This window comes from Podarcis vaucheri (genome assembly GCF_965113315.1).
Source record: "Podarcis vaucheri genome assembly, chromosome: 7".
Lineage (NCBI taxonomy): Eukaryota > Metazoa > Chordata > Lepidosauria > Squamata > Lacertidae > Podarcis > Podarcis vaucheri.
Window position 1 is genome coordinate 1,576,613 of NC_138765.1, and position 24,531 is coordinate 1,601,143.

At 43.8% G+C, this 24,531-nt stretch overlaps 1 protein-coding gene across 2 annotated transcripts in view; it reads left to right on the forward strand.

The window, feature by feature from the left end:
• LOC309536739 (uncharacterized protein) overlaps positions 1 to 21,868 on the forward strand; it is a 77,379-nt gene extending 55,511 nt beyond the window's left edge. The window contains exons 1-5 of one of the 2 annotated variants that reach the window (XM_082230982.1): positions 9,889 to 10,424; positions 11,036 to 11,117; positions 12,804 to 12,886; positions 13,196 to 13,322; positions 19,384 to 21,868. In XM_082230982.1, coding sequence (XP_082087108.1) covers positions 10,011 to 10,424; positions 11,036 to 11,117; positions 12,804 to 12,886; positions 13,196 to 13,322; positions 19,384 to 21,734 — 3,057 coding nt within the window. In that variant the 5' untranslated portion in view covers positions 9,889 to 10,010 and the 3' untranslated portion in view covers positions 21,735 to 21,868. Of the gene's footprint in view, positions 1 to 9,888; positions 10,425 to 11,035; positions 11,118 to 12,803; positions 12,887 to 13,195; positions 13,323 to 19,383 lie in introns of those variants that run through there. The other variant, XM_082230983.1, reaches the window with a different exon arrangement.
• The last annotated feature ends 2,663 nt before the right edge of the window (positions 21,869 to 24,531 follow it).

Sequence of the window (24,531 nt, forward strand, 5' to 3'; positions counted from 1 at the left end):
TAAGAGGGACATGATTGTGAGGGAGAAAGATATTGGGAGGGACATGATTGTGAGGGAGAAGGATATTGGGAGGGACATGATTGTGAGGGAGAAGGACATTAAGAGGGAACATGATTATGAGGGAGAAGGATATTAAGAGGGACATGATTGTGAGGGAGAAGGATATTGGGAGGGACATGATTATGAGGGAGAAGGATATTAAGAGGGACATGATTGTGAGGGAGAAGGATATTAAGAGGGAGATTATTATGAGGGAGAAGGATATTGAGAGGGACATTATTATGAGGGAGAAGGATATTAAGAGGGACATGATTGTGAGGGAGAAGGACATTAAGAGGGACATGATTGTGAGGGAGAAGGATATTAAGAGGGACATGATTGTGAGGGAGAAGGACATTAAGAGGGACATGATTGTGAGGGAGAAGGATATTAAGAGGGAGATTCTTATGAGGGAGAAGGATATTGAGAGGGACATGATTGTGAGGGAGAAGGATATTGGGAGGGACATGATTGTGAGGGAGAAGGACATTAAGAGGGACATGATTATGAGGGAGAAGGATATTAAGAGGGACATGATTGTGAGGGAGAAGGATATTGGGAGGGACATGATTATGAGGGAGAAGGATATTAAGAGGGACATGATTGTGAGGGAGAAGGATATTAAGAGGGACATAATTGTGAGGGAGAAGGATATTAAGAGGGACATGATTGTGAGGGAGAAGGACATTAAGAGGGACATGATTGTGAGGGAGAAGGACATTAAGAGGGACATTATTATGAGGGAGAAGGAGATTAAGAGGGACATTATTATGAGGGAGAAGGATATTAAGAGGGACATGATTGTGAGGGAGAAGGACATTAAGAGGGACATGATTGTGAGGGAGAAGGATATTAAGAGGGACAGGATTGTGAGGGAGAAGGACATTAAGAGGGACATGATTGTGAGGGAGAAGGACATTAAGAGGGACATGATTGTGAGGGAGAAGGATATTAAGAGGGACAGGATTGTGAGGGAGAAGGACATTAAGAGGGACATGATTGTGAGGGAGAAGGATATTAAGAGGGACATTATTATGAGGGAGAAGGATATTGAGAGGGACATGATTGTGAGGGAGAAGGACATTAAGAGGGACAGGATTGTGAGGGAGAAGGACATTAAGAGGGACATGATTGTGAGGGAGAAGGATATTAAGAGGGACATTATTATGAGGGAGAAGGATATTGAGAGGGACATGATTGTGAGGGAGAAGGATATTGGGAGGGACATGATTGTGAGGGAGAAGGACATTAAGAGGGACATGATTATGAGGGAGAAGGATATTAAGAGGGACATGATTGTGAGGGAGAAGGATATTGGGAGGGACATGATTATGAGGGAGAAGGATATTAAGAGGGACATGATTGTGAGGGAGAAGGATATTAAGAGGGACATGATTGTGAGGGAGAAGGACATTAAGAGGGACATGATTGTGAGGGAGAAGGACATTAAGAGGGACATTATTATGAGGGAGAAGGAGATTAAGAGGGACATTATTATGAGGGAGAAGGACATTCGGAGGGACATGATGGTGAGGGAGAAGGACATTAAGAGGGACATGATGGTGAGGGAGAAGGATATTAAGAGGGACATGATTGTGAGGGAGAAGGAGATTAAGAGGGACATTATTATGAGGGAGAAGGACATCGGAGGGACATGATGGTGAGGGAGAAGGCCATTCGGAGGGACATTATTATGAGGGAGGAGATTAAGAGGGACATTATTATGAGGGAGAAGGATATTAAGAGGGACATTATTATGAGGGAGAAGGACATTCGGAGGGACATGATGGTGAGGGAGAAGGACATTAAGAGGGACATGATGGTGAGGGAGAAGGATATTAAGAGGGACATGATTGTGAGGGAGAAGGATATTAAGAGGGACATTATTATGAGGGAGAAGGATATTAAGAGGGACATTATTATGAGGGAGAAGGATATTAAGAGGGACATTATTATGAGGGAGAAGGATATTAAGAGGGACATTATTGTGAGGGAGAAGGAGATTAAGAGGGACATTATTATGAGGGAGAAGGACATTCGGAGGGACATGATGGTGAGGGAGAAGGACATTAAGAGGGACATGATTGTGAGGGAGAAGGATATTAAGAGGGACATGATTGTGAGGGAGAAGGACATTAAGAGGGACATTATTATGAGGGAGAAGGATATTAAGAGGGACATTATTATGAGGGAGAAGGACATTCGGAGGGACATGATGGTGAGGGAGAAGGCCATTCGGAGGGACATTATTATGAGGGAGAAGGAGATTAAGAGGGACATTATTATGAGGGAGAAGGATATTAAGAGGGACATTATTATGAGGGAGAAGGACATTCGGAGGGACATGATGGTGAGGGAGAAGGACATTAAGAGGGACATGATGGTGAGGGAGAAGGATATTAAGAGGGACATGATTGTGAGGGAGAAGGATATTAAGAGGGACATGATTGTGAGGGAGAAGGATATTAAGAGGGACATTATTATGAGGGAGAAGGATATTAAGAGGGACATTATTATGAGGGAGAAGGATATTAAGAGGGACATTATTATGAGGGAGAAGGATATTAAGAGGGACATTATTGTGAGGGAGAAGGACATTCAGAGGGACATTATTGTGAGGGAGAAGGATATTAAGAGGGACATAATTGTGAGGGAGAAGGAGATTAAGAGGGACATGATTGTGAGGGAGAAGGACATTCAGAGGGACATAATTGTGAGGGAGATGGATATTAAGAGGGACATTATTATGAGGGAGAAGGATATTAAGAGGGACATAATTGTGAGGGAGAAGGATATTAAGAGGGACATTATTATGAGGGAGAAGGATATTAAGAGGGACATTATTATGAGGGAGAAGGATATTAAGAGGGACATGATTGTGAGGGAGAAGGACATTAAGAGGGACATGATTGTGAGGGAGAATGATATTAAGAGGGACATGATTGTGAGGGAGAAGGACATTAAGAGGGACATGATTGTGAGGGAGAAGGATATTAAGAGGGACATGATTGTGAGGGAGAAGGATATTAAGAGGGACATTATTATGAGGGAGAAGGATATTAAGAGGGACATGATTGTGAGGGAGAAGGACATTAAGAGGGACATGATTGTGAGGGAGAAGGATATTGGGAGGGACATTTTTATGAGGGAGAAGGACATTAAGAGGGACATTATTGTGAGGGAGAAGGATATTAAGAGGGACATTATTATGAGGGAGAAGGACATTAAGAGGGACATTATTAGGAGGGAGAAGGACATTAAGAGGGACATTATTATGAGGGAGAAGGATATTAAGAGGGACATTATTATGAGGGAGAAGGACATTAAGAGGGACATTATTATGAGGGAGAAGGATATTAAGAGGGACATTATTATGAGGGAGAAGGACATTAAGAGGGACATTATTAGGAGGGAGAAGGACATTAAGAGGGACATTATTAGGAGGGAGAAGGGCATTAAGAGGGACATGATTGTGAGGGAGAAGGACATTAAGAGGGACATTATTATGAGGGAGAAGGACATTAAGAGGGACATTATTAGGAGGGAGAAGGACATTAAGAGGGACATGATTGTGAGGGAGAAGGACATTAAGAGGGACATTATTATGAGGGAGAAGGACATTAAGAGGGACATTATTAGGAGGGAGAAGGGCATTAAGAGGGACATTATTATGAGGGAGAAGGATATTAAGAGGGACATTATTATGAGGGAGAAGGATATTAAGAGGGACATTATTATGAGGGAGAAGGATATTAAGAGGGACATGATTGTGAGGGAGAAGGATATTAAGAGGGACATGATTGTGAGGGAGAAGGACATTAAGAGGGACATTATTATGAGGGAGAAGGACATTAAGAGGGACATGATTATGAGGGAGAAGGATATTAAGAGGGACATAATTGTGAGGGAGAAGGATATTAAGAGGGACATTATTGTGAGGGAGAAGGATATTAAGAGGGACATGATTGTGAGGGAGAAGGATATTAAGAGGGACATGATTGTGAAGGAGAAGGATATTAAGAGGGACATGATTGTGAGGGAGAAGGACATTAAGAGGGGCATTATTATGAGGGAGAAGGACATTAAGAGGGACATTATTAGGGAGAAGGGCATTAAGAGGGACATTATTATGAGGGAGAAGGATATTAAGAGGGACATTATTATGAGGGAGAAGGATATTAAGAGGGACATTAATATGAGGGAGAAGGATATTAAGAGGGACATGATTGTGAGGGAGAAGTATATTAAGAGGGACATAATTGTGAGGGAGAAGGATATTAAGAGGGACATGATTGTGAGGGAGAAGGATATTAAGGGGGACATGATTGTGAGGGAGAAGGTCATTAAGAGGGACATAATTGTGAGGGAGAAGGATATTAAGAGGGACATTATTATGAGGGAGAAGGACATTAAGAGGGACATTATTAGGAGGGAGAAGGACATTAAGAGGGACATGATTGTGAGGGAGAAGGACATTAAGAGGGACATTATTATGAGGGAGAAGGACATTAAGAGGGACATTATTAGGAGGGAGAAGGGCATTAAGAGGGACATTATTATGAGGGAGAAGGATATTAAGAGGGACATTATTATGAGGGAGAAGGATATTAAGAGGGACATTATTATGAGGGAGAAGGATATTAAGAGGGACATGATTGTGAGGGAGAAGGATATTAAGAGGGACATGATTGTGAGGGAGAAGGACATTAAGAGGGACATTATTATGAGGGAGAAGGACATTAAGAGGGACATTATTATGAGGGAGAAGGACATTAAGAGGGACATTATTAGGAGGGAGAAGGACATTAAGAGGGACATGATTGTGAGGGAGAAGGACATTAAGAGGGGCATTATTATGAGGGAGAAGGACATTAAGAGGGACATTATTATGAGGGAGAAGGATATTAAGAGGGACATTATTATGAGGGAGAAGGATATTAAGAGGGACATTAATATGAGGGAGAAGGATATTAAGAGGGACATGATTGTGAGGGAGAAGTATATTAAGAGGGACATAATTGTGAGGGAGAAGGATATTAAGAGGGACATGATTGTGAGGGAGAAGGATATTAAGGGGGACATGATTGTGAGGGAGAAGGACATTAAGAGGGACATAATTGTGAGGGAGAAGGATATTAAGAGGGACATTATTATGAGGGAGAAGGATATTAAGAGGGACATGATTGTGAGGGAGAAGGACATTAAGAGGGACGTGATTGTGAGGGAGAAGGATATTAAGAGGGACATGATTGTGAGGGAGAAGTATATTAAGAGGGACATTATTGTGAGGGAGAAGGATATTAAGAGGGACATTATTGTGAGGGAGAAGGATATTAAGAGGGACATTATGAGGGAGAAGGACATTAAGAGGGACATTATTGTGAGGGAGAAGGATATTAAGAGGGACATGATTGTGAGGGAGAAGGACATTAAGAGGGACATAATTGTGAGGGAGAAGGATATTAAGAGGGACATGATTGTGAGGGAGAAGGATATTAAGAGGGACATTAATATGAGGGAGAAGGACATTAAGAGGGACATTATTAGGAGGGAGAAGGACATTAAGAGGGACATGATTGTGAGGGAGAAGGACATTAAGAGGGACATTATTATGAGGGAGAAGGACATTAAGAGGGACATTATTAGGAGGGAGAAGGGCATTAAGAGGGACATTATTATGAGGGAGAAGGATATTAAGAGGGACATTATTATGAGGGAGAAGGATATTAAGAGGGACATTATTATGAGGGAGAAGGATATTAAGAGGGACATGATTGTGAGGGAGAAGGATATTAAGAGGGACATGATTGTGAGGGAGAAGGACATTAAGAGGGACATTATTATGAGGGAGAAGGACATTAAGAGGGACATTATTATGAGGGAGAAGGACATTAAGAGGGACATTATTAGGAGGGAGAAGGACATTAAGAGGGACATGATTGTGAGGGAGAAGGACATTAAGAGGGGCATTATTATGAGGGAGAAGGACATTAAGAGGGACATTATTATGAGGGAGAAGGATATTAAGAGGGACATTATTATGAGGGAGAAGGATATTAAGAGGGACATTAATATGAGGGAGAAGGATATTAAGAGGGACATGATTGTGAGGGAGAAGTATATTAAGAGGGACATAATTGTGAGGGAGAAGGATATTAAGAGGGACATGATTGTGAGGGAGAAGGATATTAAGAGGGACATAATTGTGAGGGAGAAGGATATTAAGAGGGACATTATTGTGAGGGAGAAGGATATTAAGAGGGACATGATTGTGAGGGAGAAGGAGATTAAGAGGGACATAATTGTGAGGGAGAAGGATATTAAGAGGGACATTATTATGAGGGAGAAGGATATTAAGAGGGACATGATTGTGAGGGAGAAGGATATTAAGAGGGACATAATTGTGAGGGAGAAGGATATTAAGAGGGACATTATTGTGAGGGAGAAGGATATTAAGAGGGACATGATTGTGAGGGAGAAGGACATTAAGAGGGACATAATTGTGAGGGAGAAGGATATTAAGAGGGACATTATTATGAGGGAGAAGGATATTAAGAGGGACATGATTGTGAGGGAGAAGGGCATTAAGAGGGACATTATTATGAGGGAGAAGGATATTAAGAGGGACATTATTATGAGGGAGAAGGATATTAAGAGGGACATTATTATGAGGGAGAAGGATATTAAGAGGGAGATTATTATGAGGGAGAAGGATATTAAGAGGGACATTATTATGAGGGAGAAGGATATTAAGAGGGACATAATTATGAGGGAGAAGGACATTAAGAGGGACATGATTGTGAGGGAGAAGGACATTAAGAGGGACATAATTGTGAGGGAGAAGGATATTAAGAGGGACATGATTGTGAGGGAGAAGGATATTAAGAGGGACATAATTGTGAGGGAGAAGGATATTAAGAGGGACATGATTGTGAGGGAGAAGGATATTAAGAGGGACATTATTATGAGGGAGAAGGATATTAAGAGGGACATTATTATGAGGGAGAAGGACATTAAGAGGGACATGATGGTGAGGGAGAAGGATATTAAGAGGGAGATTATTATGAGGGAGAAGGACATTAAGAGGGACATGATTGTGAGGGAGAAGGATATTAAGAGGGAAATAATATGAGGGAGAAGGACATTAAGAGGGACATTATTTTGAGGGAGAAGGATATTAAGAGGGACATTATTATGAGGGAGAAGGATATTAAGAGGGAGATTATTATGAGGGAGAAGGATATTAAGAGGGACATTATTATGAGGGAGAAGTATATTAAGAGGGACATGATTGTGAGGGAGAAGGACATTAAGAGGGACATTTTTATGAGGGAGAAGGACATTAAGAGGGACATTATTGTGAGGGAGAAGGATATTAAGAGGGACATTATTATGAGGGAGAAGGACATTAAGAGGGACATGATGGTGAGGGAGAAGGATATTAAGAGGGAGATTATTATGAGGGAGAAGGACATTAAGAGGGACATGATTGTGAGGGAGAAGGATATTAAGAGGGACATTATTATGAGGGAGAAGGATATTAAGAGGGACATTATTATGAGGGAGAAGGACATTAAGAGGGAGATTATTATGAGGGAGAAGGATATTAAGAGGGACATTATGAGGGAGAAGGATATTAAGAGGGACATGATTGTGAGGGAGAAGGATATTAAGAGGGACATTATTATGAGGGAGAAGGATATTAAGAGGGACATTATTATGAGGGAGAAGGATATTAAGAGGGACATTATTATGAGGGAGAAGGATATTAAGAGGGACATTATTATGAGGGAGAAGGACATTAAGAGGGAGATGATTGTGAGGGAGAAGGATATTAAGAGGGACATTATTGTGAGGGAGAAGGACATTAAGAGGGACATTATTATGAGGGAGAAGGATATTAGGAGGAACATTATTGTGAGGGAGAAGGACATTAAGAGGGACATAATTATGAGGGAGAAGGATATTAAGAGGGACATTATTATGAGGGAGAAGGATATTAAGAGGGACATTATTATGAGGGAGAAGGATATTAAGAGGGACATTATTATGAGGGAGAAGGATATTAAGAGGGACATTATTATGAGGAGAAGGATATTAAGAGGGACATTATTATGAGGGAGAAGGATATTAAGAGGGACATTATTATGAGGAGAAGGATATTAAGAGGGACATTATTATGAGGGAGAAGGATATTAAGAGGGACATTATTATGAGGGAGAAGGATATTAAGAGGGACATTATTATGAGGGAGAAGGATATTAAGAGGGACATGATTGTGAGGGAGAAGGACATTAAGAGGGAGATTATTGTGAGGGAGGAGTATATTAAGAGGGACATGATTGTGAGGGAGAAGGACATTAAGAGGGACATTATTGTGAGGGAGAAGGATATTAAGAGGGACATTATTATGAGGGAGAAGGACATTAAGAGGGACATTATTATGAGGGAGAAGGATATTAAGAGGGACATTATTATGAGGGAGAAGGATATTAAGAGGGACATTATTATGAGGGAGAAGGATATTAAGAGGGACATTATTATGAGGGAGAAGGATATTAAGAGGGACATTATTATGAGGGAGAAGGACATTAAGAGGGAGATTATTGTGAGGGAGGAGTATATTAAGAGGGACATGATTGTGAGGGAGAAGGACATTAAGAGGGACATTATTGTGAGGGAGAAGGATATTAAGAGGGACATTATTATGAGGGAGAAGGACATTAAGAGGGACATTATTATGAGGGAGAGGGATATTAAGAGGGACATGATTTTGAGGGAGAAGGACATTAAGAGGGACATTATTAGGAGGGAGAAGGGCATTAAGAGGGACATTATTGTGAGGGAGAAGTATATTAAGAGGAACATGATTGTGAGGGAGAAGGATATTAAGAGGGACATTATTATGAGGGAGAAGGATATTAAGGGGGACATTATTATGAGGGAGAAGGATATTAAGAGGGACATTATTATGAGGGAGAAGGACATTAGGAGGGACATTATTATGAGGGAGAAGGATATTAAGAGGGACATAATTATGAGGGAGAAGGATATTAAGGGGGACATTATTATGAGGGAGAAGGACATTAAGAGGGACATGATTGTGAGGGAGAAGTATATTAAGAGGGACATTATTGTGAGGGAGAAGGATATTAAGAGGGACATTATTATGAGGGAGAAGGACATTAAGAGGGACATGATTGTGAGGGAGAAGTATATTAAGAGGGACATTATTGTGAGGGAGAAGGATATTAAGAGGGACATTATTGTGAGGGAGAAGGATATTAAGAGGGACATTATTGTGAGGGAGAAGTATATTAAGAGGGACATTATTATGAGAGAAAAGTATATTAAGAGGGAAACACCACGAAGCTTCCCTTCTCTCTCTATTACTAAATCTCCTTATGTCGGCCATTTCCCCTCCCTAATTCTTTATTTGACGGAAAGTCCAGTTTCCGAGGCGTCTTCCAGGGCAGTTCCACCCAGAGGGCCTTGCCACCGTCCCCTCGGATCCAGAGCAGGAAGTCCCCAAGGGACGGTGGCTGGAGCTAGACATGGGCCCTGCTGCTCACCAAGCCACCCAAGCAGATATGGCTGGGTTGGGGCGAAGCTCTGGACTATGAAGTGGGGTGGGGAGGGACCCCCACTGTTGCCTTCCAGTAGCACCTTAAAGACCAACTAAGTTAGTTCTTGGTATGAGCTTTCGTTTGCATGCACACTTCTTCAGATACACACAGACCAACACGGCTACCTATCTGTAACTTGTCATTCACAGTTATGACTTCTCCCTCCTCCTCCTCTCCCTACACTTGCTCAGGGAACATTCTTCTTCTCTTGGCTGTGCTTTGATCTTACAATAGAAGAATGTGTTTGATTCGTAGGATTCGCTGCACCTTGCATTAGGACACACAGAACTTGGCAGAGGACCAAGGGGCTCCTTCCGATCTCTTGGAGACTTCCGGAGAGCCCAGATGGATGAGCAAGACTCAGCTGGCCCTGAAGCAGGAAGAGGCCATGCCATGGAAACGGGGAGCAGTGGGGGATTCTGGGAAAACTCCGTGAAGAAGGAACTGGGTGAGGAGGACACCCCTTGCTCAGAGGTGCAGAGCCAGCAGCTCAGGCAGTTCTGCTACCAGGAGGCCAAAGGACCCCGAGAGGTTTGCAGCCAGTTCTACCATCTTGACCATCAGTGGCTGAAGCCAGAAAGGCACACAAAAGCTGAGATGCTGGACCTGGTGATCTTGGAGCAGTTCCTGGCTGTCCTTCCTCTGGAGATGGAGAACTGGGTGAGGGAATGCGGAGTGGAGACCAGTTCCCAGGCGGTGGCCCTGGCCGAAGGTTTCCTCCTGAGTCAGGCAGAGGAGAGGAAGCAGGCAGAGCAGCAGGTGAGAGAGACTTTCCTCTGGATATTCCCAAGGGGCTCCAAAGAGGAGGGAGAGTATTCCCAAATCATTTCCTAATGGCCCCTCCTTTTTTGGAAAGCATATTATTATTATTATTATTATTATTATTATTATTATTTATCACACTTGTGGCTGGGTGCCTTCCAGCACATATAAAAGCATAAGAAGACATCAGATGTCTTCTAAAAGTTACGCAGTTTTTTATCTCCTTCTCACCTGATGGGAGGGCATTCCCCAGGGTGGGGGCCACTGTGGAGAAGGTCTTCTGCCTGGTTCCCTGTAACTTCACTTGTCACAGTGAGGGAATCAGCAGAAGACCCTCCGAACTGGACCTCAGTTCATGGAGACGCTCCTTTGGGTATACTGGGCCTTTGAGGCCGTTTAGGGCTTTGAATTGTGCTGGGAAACGTTCTGGGAGCCAGTGAAGATCCTTGAGGACCAATGTTTCATGGTCCTGGCAGCCAACCCCAGACACCAGTCTAGCAGAAGCAGGAAGCAGCTTTCACCTCTGTCCCCCGAAAGCGCTTGCCTCTGCCATTCCTTCTCTAACCCTTCTCCCCATTCTCTGTTTTGAATCCTTGTTGCTCTTTCAGAGGAAGGACCTTTTGGCAGAAATGGGTCTTGATTCTTCTGAGGCAGAGAAGACTCCGTTGGATGCCAGAGTGAGGCCTCTGGGTAAGGAGGAAGGAGTGTTTTCTCCCCCGTTTTGTCACATTCTCTTGGTTTTGAAACTAATCTCTGAGTTCTTTGCATCTTTTGGGGGAAGACACCTGGAGCCCAGAGCTCGGGGGGGGGGGAGAGATGTATTTTTGCACAACTATTATATGAAATGGGTACAAATGTCCAAATGTACTCAGCAGGGGAGACGTTTCCGATATTAATTTGATTAGTTCACAATTACAGTCCAATAATAGCCTTATTATAACAATGTGAAATTACAATACAATTACTAATACCAATCTTTAAGATACCAAATTATATAATATAGGTGGCCCACCCCCCCCCGCATGCTAAAACCGATGGTTTGATGATTTTCTTGATTTCTGCATTCCAAAATCTTATTAATTTCAATTACACTCCTGTCAAGATAACAATCCTTTATACAACAACTGCAATATTAATGACTTCCATTCGTATTGAAATATCAAAAAATATATAAAACTACAAGTGAGGCACTCCAGCGATATCCTTACTCTTCCCGTGTGTGGCAATCTTTCTGTTCGTGATGTTTTTCTCCTTCCTTGTAAAATGTTCTGTCTCTCTTTTCCTGGTTGTTGCTGTTCTCCATCATTCCTTGGACGGAGCTAATATCCCATTGTGGTTTCAGAAATTCTCCATCGCTCTGTCCTGTGCTTCATTGTTTGGCAACTTTAACAGCAGCTGCAAAAATCACACTGTCCCAATAAATGATCAGTTTTGGCCATTTTTCTTCTCCGCCTGGGAAGGAGAGGGATCGGTCAGAACTGCAAATGACTCAGTAATGAACCTTATCAGCTCCTGCACAACTTTCAGATTCCTTACATCCCTCTGTCTGGCCTAAGATAAATGCGCATTTATCCAATTAAATTAAATTCCACATCCTTTTAGCATTATTCAGTTCAGTCTGTATATAATAAAGGATGGGGAAGAGTCACCTCTAATTTTCCATCATAAACATTTTGCAAAATAGAGCTTCCCTCCCTTTTTCCTTTATTCATTTTACACACACAGTTCCATTTGATGTTATATTCCATTTCTGCAATCCAGTTTCATCCCTGCTCACCTGTACATAGATATTTTCAACCAGTATTCAATGGCGGGCTGCCAAATCATAAATGCAGAGAAGAAAACTTTATATAAATAAGCCATAGGCTCCCCTCCCCCCACTCACTGTCTTTTGCAGCAAATGAAGTCTACTCTCAACTTCAAACCTTAAAGACCTTGCAGCTGGTTTAATTCCACAGTTTATGAGCTCATCTCTTCCAGCAACGCCTGTACATTAGTCCAAATTGAGCTCTAATTGGCAGGAGAACCTCTGCTTCTTAATGGCAGCGAAGGAGGGTTTTCGGCAGGCCAAGGGCTTTTGCACTCAGCGCCTCCCTGCCTCCCGCAATCCATGCCGGAGCCGGAGCCTGGTACCAAGACAAACTGGGAGTCAAGCCCGTTCCCCCCTGTCCCTGGGGGAAACTTGCAAGGAGAATTACCCTCAGTCATCCTTGTTTTTCCATTGCCAACGATCTCCCGCTGCCTCCATTAAAGCAGAGCGGAACCGGAAGCTAGCAGGGGAGACTTGGACAAGCCCCATCTGTACGGAGAGATGCACTGTTTCACCTCTGAGAGAAGCAGGCGCTCACGGTTTCCACTTACCTTGGTCTCTCCCAGGTGACGGAATGATGCCACCAAGACCTGCTCCTTCATCTTTCCATGGTGGTGGAGGGGAGGCAGCAGCTGTGGACCCAGATCAGGTAGGGGGAAGGAGCCTTGTGGGGAAGGACTGCTTGGATGCAGACTGGCTGGATGCAGAGGAATGGTGGGAGGAGCCAGAGAAGAGGGAGCCGACTGGGAGGAGGAGGAGGAGGAGGGGTCTGAAGCTGGAGAGGGAAGAGGGCTCAGGGAGCAGAGGGAGTCTGTGGCAGAGAGCAGCCGAGACTCCGAGGCAGAAGCTGCAGCAGGAGAGAGGGATGAGGAAGGCAGAGAGGAGTCTGGCCGCTGTAGAACACAACAGAGCCAAGTGAATGTTCTCTAAGAGGACAGCCTTTTTCCTGTTCTGTTAGGGTCCAGTGTGCTTTGAAGATGTGGCTGTCCATTTCACAGACGAGGAGTGGGCGTTGCTGGATCCTGACCAGAGAGCTCTCCATAAGGAAGTCATGGAGGAGAATCGTGGGATCTTGGACTCTCTCGGTAAGGCTCCCTATTGGATCATCCTATCTGTTTTGTAATGCAAGATATCTCTCTATGTGACGAACCTCTGATATTTCAATGGGGCTCAACAGCGCCACCCACAGCACCTGGGATGTTAACACTCCCACAGCAAACCTTGGGTGGATGGCTATTGATTGTTTTCCCTGTGAATATTCTTCCTCCAGTTCTGCCGTTTAAAACCACGATCAGGCTGTCTGAACTGCCCAGGCCTTCTTAAATGTAGGATTCAGAGTGATTTCAGGTGTTGAAGTAGCTTCAGTCAAGTTTCCTGCTTTTGTTCTTGCTTCTGTCTCTCTCTGGTTGACCAAAGAGTCGCTTGACATTGGAGATGGCACAGATTCCACGACTGAACCAAACAAACTCCATCCCAGAAAAGAGCCAGGCTTTTTGAATCTCAGGCAGTGAACCCTGTAGTAACAATAATGATAATTTTATTATTTTTACCTTCCCCATCTGACTGGGTGGCCCCAGCCACTCTGGACAACTTCCAACAAATATAATAAAACATCAAACATTAAAAACTTCCCAATACAGAGGTGCCTTCAGAAGTCCTCTAAAAGTTGCATAGTTATTTCCTTGACATCTGATGGGAGGGCGTTCCACAGGGTGGGTGCCCCTATCGAGAAGGCCCCCTGCCTCATCCCCTGTAACTTCTCACAAAAATGTAACATTTAAGTACAGTGGTACTTCGGGTTAAGAACTTAATTCGTTCTGAACGTCTGTTCTTGACCTGAAACTGTTCTTAACCTGAAGCACCACTTTAGCGCATGGGGCCTCCTGCTGCTGCGTTGTTGCTGCATGACTTCTGTTCTCATCCTGAAGCAAAGTTCTTAACCCAAGTTACTATTTCTCGGTCAGCGGAGTCTGTAACCTGAAGCTTATGTAAACCGAGGTGCCACTGTAAGGAAACTTGAATAATGATACTAATGCCTACATGATAAGTTTCTGCTGCACTCTGTGATGTCGAGAATTTAAAAAAACATCCAAATTGGTTGTAATTAATTAATTGGATGTAATTAAATTTTTAGCCACTAAAGAAATTTAAATTTGGCAGCTGCTACACACATTTGTTCAAAATACAAAAAGTTTTTTCATCACATAGAAGTGACGCGCAGCGTAAATTAATACTGCAGAGTTTTAAAGAATTAAGAGCTTTACTGAGTTAAAATAAACTTCTTCATAAACAACATGGTTCCAAACAGGTTGACTGAGATTCCATACTGACTGCTCACAACTGATTCACTGATTCCTCTGATTCACTGCTTGTGGCACTTTGCAAAGTGTCAGTGCCTGAGGGCAAATTTTCCCCACTTCCTATCCTTTCCTCAGCAGGTGGCTGCCTGAGAGGCTCCTGTGGCTGTCCTGAGAGAGGAATTAAAATACTAGGATTGGCATGAACTTGTTCCCACCTATCCTGTTCAGCAAATTCAGCATTTTGTGAAATGACTACTTGGCCACATCCCAAAGCAAAACGATAAGACCTGCTAGAATAGCCCTGATAGCCAATGAAACGTAGCACTCTGGTTTTAGGCTCACCTTTGCGTCTCAGAGACTTGGGGATATGAACAGAAGCCCAAGTCCCCCACACATGTAAACCTGTGTAATCCGGTTCCTTCCCAAAAAGCATTCTGTAGGGAATAGCACCCGTGGCAGTAGTGAAAATACAGTTCACTAAAAAATTGGCAGTCAGGAGAGCTTTTCCCCAGAGCTTTGCATCATTTTGCAATCCAGCACCAGTTAACAAGCTGTCCTTTACAATTTGCATGACACCCACACGTCTCTCTGCAACTCCATTTTCCCTTTTTTAAAAAATATAATTTTTATTAACAAACCAATCAAATCACATTAGTACCAAATTACACAGCCAAATTTTTAAATTTTTGTTGGGGGTACCCATGCTTCAAGCTCAGAAAGGGATCCAAACATCTCTCTTGCTGCTGCTTTAATGTTCACAGTGCTGTCCAGATAGTATTCACAGTTCTGTTCAATCTTCTCTTTATTGTTTTCCTCATCATCTTCTTCTTGTTGTCCTGTAGTAACAATAATGATTGTTACAAGGTTGTTGCGGGAAATTAGAGTTTTGCTGACATAGTTCAGTTATTAGCACATCATTTTTTTCCAGCTTTAGGTCTCTCTATGACCCCATCACTTGGCGGAGAGTGCTGTAAAGGGTACAAGCCATCCACCCTTGTTTTGGAAGCAGTTTCCTTGCCCTGCTTCTTATTAAAAAATAAATTCAAAACCAATATTTGTAAGGCATGAAATTGACAATAAAGAAAATTCTAGTTCTTCAACAAACAATACATCCCTCAGTTCTGCATCTAGGCATGGCATATAACATGTACCTATACCTGAGATTGGGCAATGCCGCCCATCAGCAAGACAAATGCTGTCCTTGCCTTTTGGCAAATTGCTGAGAGCAGAGCTAGAGTCCAAAATGTAGCTGTCTGGAGAATTTTTCTTTTCTTGCGGCGGCTGAGACGAAATGCGTCCACTTTTCACGTGGATCGCTCGCTTTTCCTGGGTATTTCACGTGGCAATCTTTCTTCATGTACCTGAGCTTCCCACACCAATAGCATTTCTTTGCCAACATGGCACGATCCGTGGAGTGTTCTTCGGTCCCATCTCCTCCTGAGCATCAGGGTTTCTGGTTAGCAGGGTGACGCAAACTCCTCTGGTCTGCCTTCTCACTCAGCTTTTCCATGCGCTTTTCAGATTCCTCCTGTAGACGGGCTGTTACATACGCCATTGATAAATCTTCTTGCCTTATGCTTTCAAAAGAGGCTATCACAATATTAAAGCTTGGTGAGAGACAGGATAGCAGGATATAGACTTGATCCAGGTCTGGAAATCTTTTATCTCTCCTTTGCAACTGGAGGAATAACATGTGCAAAGTCTGGAGGTGTATAGTTAAACATCCGCCTTCAGGCAGCACTGTTCTATACAGTCTCCTAGTTAGTGTTGAAATTGCAGAGTCCTGTGCACAACGGAATGACGAACAGTACGTGCCACATGCTTAATGTTGCTTTATTTTCAGTTCATTGTTGAGAAATTACAAACATGCATCTTGCCTCTGCTGGAGCAGAGAAGCAACCATCCTTCTCCTCGGAATAACGAACACCGAGAGTAACAGTGAAAAACAGGAAACCAGTGTACGTCACATCCAGCTTCCCATTCCCGTGGGAAAACCCAACAGTACTCTGACTGTGGAATGTAAACATTGTCTTGTGACAAGCATTCTGCTGCACAGTGAAGAGAGCAGAAACCAACAGTTAGTCCAATTATTGAACCAGCACTGTCAGACAGGTGTATCTGACGTAGACGATCCAAATATTGTTTGGCAGAGTCCAATTCTGCAATGTAGAATCATAGAGTTGGAAGAGACCACAAGGGCCATCGAGTCCAACCCCCTGCCAAGAAGCAAACACCATCAGAGCACTCCTGACATATGGTTGTCAAGCCTCTGCTTAAAGACCTCCAAAGTAGGAGACTCCACCACACTCCTTGGCAGCAAATTCCACTGTCGAACAGCTCTTACTGTCAGGAAGTTCTTCCTAATGTTTAGGTGGAATCTTCTTTCTTGTAGTTTGGATCCATTGCTCCGTGTCCGCTTCTCTGGAGCAGCAGAAAACAACCTCTCTCCCTCTTCTAGGTGACATCCTTTTATATATTTGAACATGGCTATCATATCACTCCTTAACCTCCTCTTCTCCAGGCTAAACATGCCCAGCTCCCTTAGCCGTTCCTCATAAGGCATCGTTTCCAGGCCTTTGACCATTTTGGTTGCCCTCCTCTGGACACGTTCCAGTTTGTCAGTGTCCTCCTTGAACTGTGATGCCCAGAACTGGACACAGTACTCCAGGTGAGGTCTGACCAGAGCAGAATACAGTGGCACTATTATCGTATTTTTTGCTCTATAAAACTCACTTTTTCCCTCCTAAAAAGTAAGGGGAAATGTGTGTGCGTCTTATGGAGCGAATGCAGGCTGCGCAGCTATCCCAGAAGCCAGAACAGCAAGAGGGATCGCTGCTTTCACTGCGCAGCAATCCCTCTTGTTGTTCTGGCATCTGAAATTCAGAATATTTTTTTCCTTGTTTTCCTCTTCCAAAAACTAGGTGCGTCTTATGGTCTGCTGCGTCTTATGGAGCGAAAAATACGGTACTTCCCTTGTTCTAGATGCTATACTCCTATTGATGCAGCCCAGAATTGCACTGGCTTTTTTAGCTGCCGCATCACACTGTTGGCTCATGTCAAGTTTGTGGTCAACCAAGACTCCTAGATCCTTTTCACATGTACTGCTCTCAAGCCAGGTGTCACCCATCTTGTATTTGTGCCTCTCATTTTTTTTGCCCAAGTGCAATACTTTACATTTCTCCCTGTTAAAATTCATCTTGTTTGTTTTGGCCCAGTTCTCTAATCTGTCAAGGTCGTTTTGAAGTGTGATCCTGTCCTCTGGGGTGTTAGCCACCCCTCCCAGTTTGGTGTCATCTGCAAATTTGATCAGGATGCCCTTGAGTCCATCATCCATGTCATTGATAAAGATGTTGAATAAGACCGGGCCCAAGACAGAACCCTGTGGCACCCCACTAGTCACTCTTCTCCAGGATGAAGAGGAACCATTGATGAGCACCCTTTGGGTTCGGTCAGTCAGCCAGTTACAAATCCACTGAGTGGTAGCATAGTCAAGACTGCATTTTACCAGCTTCTTTACAAGAATATCATGGGGCACCTTGTCAAATGCCTTGCTGAAATCAAGGTAGGCTACATCCACTGCGTTCCCTTCATCCATCAGGCTTGTAATTCTGTCAAAAAACGAGATCATGTTAGTCTGACATGACTTATTTTTCAGAAATCCATGCTGACTATTGGTGAGCCAACAAAATGTGCGCTCGGGCTCTATCATCTTCTTCACTTTCCTTCTCAGAGGGTTGTGGATTCAAACCAGTTTCCACACAGGACCAAACTCTATCGTTTTAGAACCAGTTCAAGCTTGAGAGCCCAAGTCAGGTAGTTCTTACCATTCAGATGTTCCATCTGGGCAGTGTTGCCAAGATTAATAAACCGCAGGTTGCTGAGCTGACGTGGCTTCTGCTCCTTGCTGCACCGGGTCTGCTTCTTTGGTACACGGCCTCACCACTGGACCTTCAGTCCCTTTGAGGTCCTCACCAACAGCACCCTGATTCTCCAGCTTTAGCAATTTGCCATCCATAAAACACTGGGCCCCATGACCTGACACGAAACGTAAATTAGTAACGCAAAGTTTTAAAGAATTAAGAGCTTTACTGAGTTAAACTTCTTCATAAACAACATGGTTCCAAACAGGTTGACTGAGATTCCATACTGACTCTGCTCACAACTGAGGCAGACTGACGCTGACTGAAATCTTTCAGAGAACACACAGAGAAACTGGCTGCTAAGTCACATGTCAGAGTGACTCAACAGTTAGCAGTTAGGCCTGAATAACTTTAGTAGGCCCAAATGATTGTGCAGTCCCAGCACTTCCCAGCCTGCTTTGCTGCTTCTGCTCTCATGTGTCTTTGTCACATGACAAGAAGTTCACGTTTGCCATTTTTATTCCCCTGCTCTTACATCGCCCAACACAAGGCAGCTGACTATGACCAAGTCAGTCCAGAGTCAATGTTCCCAAATATTTCTCCAGCTCTTAAAATTTGTTTAGATTTATTATTGCATACTGAACAACTTAGCATATTGAATATATCTTAATTTTAACAGGGAACTTTCCCGCATTGGCCACCTTTTTCAATAAAAGCACATTTTATTTATGAAGATGGTACAGATGCATATTTAAATTTGAACAAAATGACATTACCAGGTTAAGCTGTACTTTTAAAAACATGAGAGAGAAAACATTTAATATTCAACTTGATTTGTATACGAAACTAGATATTTTTACAGAACAAAAGGAATGTTATAATATCTAACTCCCTTCAGATCTTCCTCTGTCCCAAGCATTAATTAGCATTGTTTCATAATTTGAGACTGTACTTCTTCCCGAGACTCTAATCCATTTGCCTCTTAGTTTCAGGTGGTGATGAATTGGAAATGAAGAACAAGGGAGACCACAAAGAAATCCACAGAGTGGTGGAGCCATATCAGGATTCAGACTGTGGAGAGAGCTTCAGTCAGAGCTTCCATTCCGCTTCGCATCAAAGAAATCCCATTGAGAAGAAACCCTATCAGTGCTTGGAATGTGGAAAAAGCTTCACCTGGAAACAGAGTTTGGCTGCCCATCAAAGAATTCATACAAAAGAGAAACCCTATCATTGCTTGGAGTGTGGAAAGAGCTTCAGTCACAGTCACAATCTCACTTCCCATCGTAGAATTCATACAGGAGAGAAACCATATCACTGCGTGGAATGTGGAAAGAGCTTCAGTCAGGGCTCCCATCTCACTGCACATCAAAGGATTCATACAGGGGAGAAACCCTTTCAGTGCTTGGAATGCGGAAAGAGCTTCAATCAGAGGGCTAAGCTCACTTCCCATCAAAGGATTCATACAGGGGAGAAACCCTATCAGTGCTTGGAATGCGGAAAGAGCTTCAATCAGAGGGCTAAGCTCACTTCCCATCAAAGGATTCATACAGGGGAGAAACCCTATCAGTGCTTGGAATGTGGAAAGAGCTTCACTCGGAGTGCCCATTTCACTTCCCATCATAGAATTCATACAGGGGAGAAACCATATCAGTGCATGGAATGTGGAAAGAGCTTCAGTCAGAGGGCCCACCTCACTTCCCATCATAGAATTCATACAGGGGAGAAACCATATCAGTGCATGGAATGTGGAAAGAGCTTCAGTCAAAAAAGCAGTTTCACTTCCCATCAAAGAATTCATACAGGGGAGAAACCCTATCAGTGTGTGGAATGTGGAAAGAGCTTCACCAGGAAAGAAAGTCTAACTGTTCATCAAAGAAATCATAAAGGGGAGAAACCGTATCAGTGCTTGGAATGTGGAAAGAGCTTCACCTGGAAAGAAAGTCTAACTGTCCACCAGAGAAATCATAAAGGGGAGAAACCGTATCAGTGCTTGGAATGTGGAAAGAGATTCACCAGGAAAATAATTTTCACTACCCATCAAAGAATTCATACAAAAGAGAAACCCTATCACTGCTTTGCGTGTGGAAAGAGCTTTAGTCACAGCTATACTCTCACTTCCCATCGTAGAATTAATACAAGGGATAAACCCTATCAGTGTGTGGAATGTGGAAAGAACTTCAATCGGAGTGCCCATCTCACTTCCCGTGAAAGGATTCATACAGGGGATAAACCCTGTAAGTGTGTGGAATGTGGAAAGAGCTTCACCAGGAAAGAAAGTCTCACTGTCCATCAAAGAATTCATACAGGGGAGAAACCCTATCAGTGCTTGGAATGTGGAAAGAGCTTCAGTCAAAAGAGCAGTTTCACTTCCCATCAAAGAATTCACACAGGAGAAAAACCCTATCAGTGTGTGCAATGTGGAAAGAGCTTCAATCTGAGGGCCCATCTCACTTCCCATCAAAGGATTCATACAGTGGAGAAACCCTATCAGTGCATGGAATGTGGAAAGAGCTTCAGTCAAAAGAGCAGTTTCACTTCCCATCGTAGAATTCATACAGGGGGAAAACCTTATCAGTGTGTGGAATGTGGAAAGAGCTTCAGTAAGAGAGCCAAGCTCACTTCCCATGAAAGGATTCATACAGGGGAGAAACCCTATCAGTGCTTGGAATGTGGAAAGAGCTTCACCAGGAAAGAAAGTCTCACTGTCCATCAAAGAATTCATAAAGGGGAGAAACCATATCACTGCTTTGCATGTGGAAAGAGCTTCAGTCACAGCTATAGTCTGACTTCCCATCGTAGAATTCATACAGGGGAGAAACCCTATCAGTGCATGGAATGTGGAAGGAGCTTCAGTCAGAGGACCAAGCTCATTTCCCATCAAAGGATTCATACAGGGGATAACCCCCATCAGTGCATGGAATGTGGGAAAAGTTTCAACCACAGCTACGATCTCACTTCCCATCAAAGAATTCATACAGGGGAGAAACCCTATCAGTGCTTGGAGTGTGGAAAGAGTTTCAGCTGGAAACAAAGTTTTGCTTTCCATAAAAAAATCCATACAGGGGAGAAACCATATCAGTGCTTGGAATGTGGAAAGAGATTCATTAACAGCTCCACACTCACTTCCCATCAAAGAATTCATACAGGGGAGAAACCCTTCAAGTGCTTGGAATGTGGAAAGAGCTTCACCTGGAAAATAAGTTTCACTTCCCATCAAAGAATTCATACAGGAGAAAACCCCTTTCAGTGCCTGGAATGTGGAAAGAGCTTCACCAGGAAAGTAGGTCTCAATGCCCATCAAAAATTACACATAGCAGAGAAGTCAGATCCATGTTAGGAATGTGGAAAGAGCTTCAGTCAAAAAGGAAATCTCATTTCATCAAAGAATGCATACAGGGGAGGAATCATATCAATGCCAAGAGTGTGATCGGAGGGAGTTATGAAAGTCTGGTCTCATTTTTAAAGCTCTTTTTTAAAAAATTGGACCTTTTAGAAAGACTGAGAGCTGGCTGAAAAAGCCAAAATCAGGACACATTTGGACAAGTTTGTTTCTTTTTGAAGGAAAACATTTCTTCTACTCAGCCCCTTAAAGAGAATTGGCTGTCACCGATGGAAGCGAAAGCTCAGAATAAGCTTAATATGGAGGTCAGATGGCCGAAATATTGGGAAATTTTGGAACAAGAGGGAGATAGCCTGAAATTGCAGAGTTTTGAGAAATTAAAAAACAAAGTGCGAGACTGGCTTCATTATTATCAGATAATGGAGGCATATAATTTGGACAAGAAAATTGGCTTCCAGGTGGAAAAATCAAAATTAGAAACAGAACTGTTAGAACCCAAAACTAAGATTTTGTCAAAGATGTATAACTTGCTGTTGAAATGGAATACACAGGATGAAACGGTGAAATCTGCTATGATTAAATGGGCACAAGATGTTGGACATAACATAATGATGGCTGACTGGGAACGGTTATGGACCACAGGTATGAAGTTTACGGCATGTAATACCTTTAGAGAGAATATTATGAAAATGATATACAGGTGGTACATGACACCAGTCAAGCTTGCAAAAATCTACCATTTGCCCGATAATAAATGCTGGAAATGTAAGGAAACTGAAGGTACATTCTTTCACCTTTGGTGGATGTGCCCAAGGATTAAGGCTTTCTGGGAGATGATTTATCATGGACTGAAAAGGATATTTAAATATACCTTTCTGAAGAAACCAGAGGCCTTTCTCCTGGGCATAGTCGGCCAAATGGTGCCAAAGAAGGACAGAACATTCTTTATGTACGCCACAACAGCGGCAAGAATACTTATTGCAAAGATGAAGGAAAATTTGGAGAAGCTATTAGCCCAAATTGATAGAAATGGTGACAAATTTGACCACTAAAGCAGAGACACTGACAAAGAAAACAGAAGCACTAGATATCTCCATGAAAGGAAGGGAGGAGAAGTCTGAAAAGCTGGAAAAGGAGACAAAAAATGGAAATCAGAACAGGAGACGCTTAGGATTGATGTGGATGGTTTGGGTGGGAGATAAGAGGCAATTGCAGGCGCTTTGGCGGTTCTTGAGATGAGACGGAAAGCCCAGCCTCTGAGACTGAGAGGAGGGAGGAGAGCAGGATTTTAGCAAAGGGTTGAGCGGAGTGGCTGGGAGTGGAAGAGGGATTCATGGAAGAGGCGCCACCCTCCTCACAGCCGGGGGGTGGCTTTTGGGTAGAAAACCAATGTGAATAAATCCCCCCAGTGCCACCCCCTGGCCGGTCTTCCTGTCTCCCTCTCCCTGTGCCCCCACCCTGCCCCAATCAAAGTCCCAGCCAGCAGCTGCCCCCCAGGCCTTCCTCCGCCCACCTTGGGGCCTCAAGGCATGCGGGCAGAATTTGGTGGGGGGCCAGGCTGGGCTCAGAGGTCTGCTTTCCTCTCCTTGTACTGGGAAGCTTGTCTACTAACTAATGGATAATGGGTTTTTTGGAAGACTAAGCCATCTCTACCCCCCACCCTGTTTTGAAATAAACCCTATTTAAGAATTAGGGACATGGAGGAAGGAGATTGTTATGTACTAAGCTTGGATCCTAGAACAACAGGCAAGTAGGATCCTAGAATGCAACAACTGATTGGCTTGCAGGAAAAGACCAATCAGGCTCCAGGAGGGAATCAGAATCAGCCAATCAGACGGGACTCATTGTGTAAATAATGTAGATAAAAGCCTGAGGTTTGGGGGGCAATTAAACCACTGTTTTACAAGCTGCAAAAAAGAGCATGAAATCACTACAGGACTCTGAATATATTTCACTGGCGATGAAGGTGGGATCCTGCTGAGCTATCTGCCGTGCACCGCACACAGCCGCCACAGGCAACACAGCATCGCACCGCGCATCCAGGCTACAGCTCCAGGACCCAAGGACCCAGAATGGCTACAGACAACCGCTTCATGCCATTCAGCCCGGCCTCAGGAGACTGGGAAGGATACGCCACCCACTTCCAGTTCCTCCTGGAGGCAAAGGACGTCATGAGACACAGCCAAGAAGAGGGCAACCTTCTTCAGCATCTGTGGAGAAGAAACGTTCAAGATCGCCCGAGCCCTCCTCACTCCCACAAATATTGCAACCTTTTCCTATGACACGATAATGGAACGGCACTTCTCGCAACAACCCTCAGTAGTAGCGTGTCGAAATGCCTTCTAGGCAAAGCGGCAGGTCTCCGGAGAAACCATAGCCAGGTATGTGACCTCCCTTTGCCAGGCTGCTCGGCTCTGCAACGTCACAGAGCTGGAGAACATGCTTGGTGACTGCCTCGTGGGCGGCCTGAGGGACGAGAAGCTGCAGTGGCGCCTCTACGCCAAGAAGGACCTGACGCGCCAGGCTGCCCTAGAGGAGGCTTTAGCAACTGAAGCTGCCAAGAGGTCAGCACAAGGATTCCAATCAAACATGTTATCCCAAACGAGGATCCACCACGAGGACCTCACCGACGACTCAGAATCCTACCGGGAGGACGTGCACTGAGTGCAGCAGCGCACATAAGCTGCATGCCCACCACGACAGCCTCGTCCGGAAGACGGGAACTGTGCAAGTTGCAGGGAGAGCCACGAGCAGAGGACTTGCCATTTCCGCAACGCAGAATGCCGACAATGCA